This window comes from Triticum urartu, chromosome 2A (assembly GCF_056163025.1).
Source record: "Triticum urartu cultivar PI428250 chromosome 2A, HENAU_Tu73, whole genome shotgun sequence".
Classification (NCBI taxonomy): Eukaryota; Viridiplantae; Streptophyta; class Magnoliopsida; order Poales; family Poaceae; genus Triticum; species Triticum urartu.
The window spans coordinates 669439168-669442718 of NC_141874.1; the positions used below are offsets into that span (position 1 = coordinate 669439168).

General features: G+C 42.1%; 1 protein-coding gene across 1 annotated transcript; it reads right to left on the bottom strand.

The window, feature by feature from the left end:
• Window positions 1-1930: 1930 nt before the first annotated feature.
• LOC147986580 (B3 domain-containing protein Os03g0212300-like) lies at window positions 1931-2624 on the bottom strand. The gene is made up of 3 exons (XM_087542067.1): window positions 2520-2624; window positions 2149-2434; window positions 1931-2067 (listed from the first exon to the last, which is right to left on the bottom strand). Exons 1-3 carry the CDS (start codon window positions 2622-2624, stop codon window positions 1931-1933), a joined length of 528 nt encoding a protein of 175 aa, XP_087398193.1.
• Between the last annotated feature and the right edge of the window lie 927 nt (window positions 2625-3551).

Consider the following 3551-nt stretch of genomic DNA (forward strand, 5'->3'; position numbering starts at 1 on the left):
TCTTTTGAGAGAAACTCCTTCTCTAGAAAGGATCCATTCTTAGCAACAAAAGTCTTTCCTTCGGATCTGTGATAGAAGGTGTACCCAACAGTTTCCTTTGGGTATCATATGAAGACACATTTCTCCGATTTGGGTTCGAGCTTATCAGGTTGAAGCTTTTTCACATAAGCATTGCAGCCCCAAACTTTAAGAAATGACAACTTTGGTTTCTTGCCAAACCATAGTTCATAAGGCGTCGTCTCAACAGATTTTGATGGTGCCCTATTTAACGTGAATGCAGCCGTCTCTAAAGCATAACCCCAGAACGATACACTACTAGGAAAAGGGCTACTAATGGTGCACCAGTTTTGCCTACTAATGGCGCATCACTGGTGCGCCATTAGTATCACGCCACTAGAATTTTTTACTAATGGCGCACCACTGGTGCGCCATTAGTATCTGGTATACTATGGCGCACCTGGAAGTGCGCCATTAGTTTTGCCCACGGTGCGCCACTAGTGTCTGCTATACTAATGGCGCACCACATGGTAGTGCGCCATTAGTAACAAATTTTTTAATTTTTTTTCTTAATCTCAGGTCACTATTTCACCTATGAGATATCCAACATATATATATATATATATATACAACAAGCATCCATATAACAATCATAGCCAACACACAAGTTCCATCTTATATACATACATAGCCAACACACAAGTTCCATCATATATACATACATAGCCAACACATAGTTCCATCATTACATATTACAAAAGTTTCACATTGTTCATCCAACACCGTTATCCATCAATTCACAAAAGTTTCACATTGATACAAAATAAAAACACAAATGGAAAAGAAGCACTCCATCCATGCAAGCTTCCGTGAATTAAATCAAATCTGCAAAATGATAAACAAGAAGTTAGAAGAAGAAAAAGAAGAAGACTAGAAGAATACTAGAAGAAGAAGAACACTAGAAGAAGAATAAGAAGAATTTTGGAAAAGAAGAAGAATAAGAAGAAGACTATAAGCTTATTATGTAAACTTGATCATTTTGTGCTAACATAAGTTATTTTGGAGCTAACCTATAGGAAACTAAGCATATAAGCTCTAAGTTAGTATATTAGAGCCAACTTAGGTAAAATGAAGCTAACCTATGTCATTTTGGAAAAGAAGAAGAATAAGAAAAAGACTATAAGCTTATTATGTAAACTTGATCATTTTGTGCTAACATAAGTTATTTTGGAGCTAACTTATAGGAAACTAAGCATATAAGCTCTAAGTTAGTATATTAGAGCCAACTTAGGTAAAATGAAGCTAACCTATGTCATTTTGGAAAAGAAGAAGAATAAGAAAAAGACTATAAGCTTATTATGTAAACTTGATCATTTTGTGCTAACATAAGTTATTTTGGAGCTAACCTATAGGAAACTAAGCATATAAGCTCTAAGTTAGCATATTAGAGCCAACTTAGGTAAAATGAAGCTAACCTATAGGAAACTAAGCATATTAGAGATAACATAGGTAACTAAGTATATATATATCATTTTAGAGATCTGACATACCTGACAAAGTTCAGTTCTCATGCATTGTTCTTCTCCTTCTCCTTCCTCAGCCTGATGCGCCAAGAGCGGCGAGGCGGTGGAGGCAGTGGGATGTAGTCTTCTACCTCAATTAGCGTGGTCATGTCGCCCAGCTGTGGGATCGCCGGCGCCACCACCGGTGCGTGGTCATTGTCAGGCACCACCACCATCGCGAGGCCACCTTCAGGCACGACCATCGCTAGGTCATCCTCAGCCACCTCCATCTCTTGCCCATGGTCAGCCACCACCATCTCTTGCCCTTGGTCAGCCACCACCATCTCTTGCCCTTTGTCAGCCACCACCAGCGCTAGGTCATCCTCAGCCTGATGCCCATCGTCATCCTACAGCTCCTCATCCCCACTCTACTACTCTTCTCCTGCACTCCAGTCCGGATCATCCTTCTTGTTGTCTATGCTGCTGCCAGAATCACTGCTGCTTTCGCTACAGCCATGGTCGCTACTGCTTTGGCTGTAGCCATTGTCGCTGTTGTTTCTCCCATTACCTGTCCAAATGCAACAATGACCGTTAACAATCGATGTGAGACAAAGCCAAATGTAGAGGAATAAGAAGAGGAAGAACGTACCGGCATCATAATCTTCAGCGTAGCGCATGCGACACATAGTCGCGTCGAACACCTTCACGATGAACATGGTGGCGTCGTCGTCGTACATGAAGAGAAGGAAGTACCCCAGCCGCAGGTCGTAGGCACGGTAGAACTTCTCCCACCCACGAGACAAGTACATGTGGCCCTCCTTGATCATCAACTCCACATCCCACAGCCTGCGAAACCCGCTGCCGGCCTGTCGCAGCTTCACATTATTTGGCGGATCTTCACCCATCAGCATGTTCATAAAACTGTCAGGCAGCCTCTGCAGTTTGGGACAATGAGTGATGTAGGCAAACAACAGATATCATAATGAGATGGGTGAAGGGGAGATCTCTCGTTTTATATACCTGCCTCATGGATGATACTGAAGTCCCAAGTATGATAGTGAAGAACTCGGAAGCATCCAACTCATACTGCGGTGTCACAGAGCGGCGGTGGCTGCTTCCCGCCATCTCTGATAAGCAGCAGAAGAGACCAATTAGTACCCTTACAACAGATCATAAAACATATGGAGTACCCGAATTTGCCAGAACGGAAGTTATCGACATTCCGGCAAACTCAAGGACCTCTCGGGGTACCTGCAAAATCATTATCCCCGCGTAATGAAGTCGCCAATGGGTCATTTCAAAAGATCATAAGTAGCATCATCACAAGTACAACATCATCACAAATACAGCAGCAGCAGCTGTGAATACAGGCATAACAGCAGCAGCAGCAAGAAGAAACCAGCAGCAGCAGGTAACAACACAACAGCAGCAGAATAACAACAGCAACAGTAGCAAGAATAAGAAGCAGGACTACAACCAGAATGTTAACCAAGGAAGCTTTAACAGAATTTGCTTGCAGCAGCAGTAGCTTGCAATTTTGCTTGCTTGCACTGCTTGAGTAGTCCCAGGCTGTTCTACTGTAGATAGTGACGAGGCTATTATTACTGCCAAAAAACCAGAGATATTGTCTTTTAACCTGGGCATATTGCTGTTGTCTTTTAACCTGGGCATGATTAATGATAATGATAGCACACTGAACTTGTCTCGTGGCTATAAGTGGCAACAGCTAGCAAGCACATTTTTATTACTATTTATCTCAGGAAAGAATAATAAGCAAAGTGGCACAGCTCATCCCAGGCTGTGTCGTGCCCCCTTGATGGCCTGCACATCCCATCTCTGGCCATTCAAATATTTATATTTTTTTAAACATTTGCCCCTTGCAAGCATTATCACAAACACCTACCAAGCAAAAGGCAAATATTTATATGGCACCTTAGCATTTTTATTACTCCTACTATCTATGGCGCTGTCAAAATGCAGTTTATACTCCTGAGTAGAAAAATGCAGGAGTAGGTTTGATGTTATATGGCACTGTAACAAAAATACTCTTGA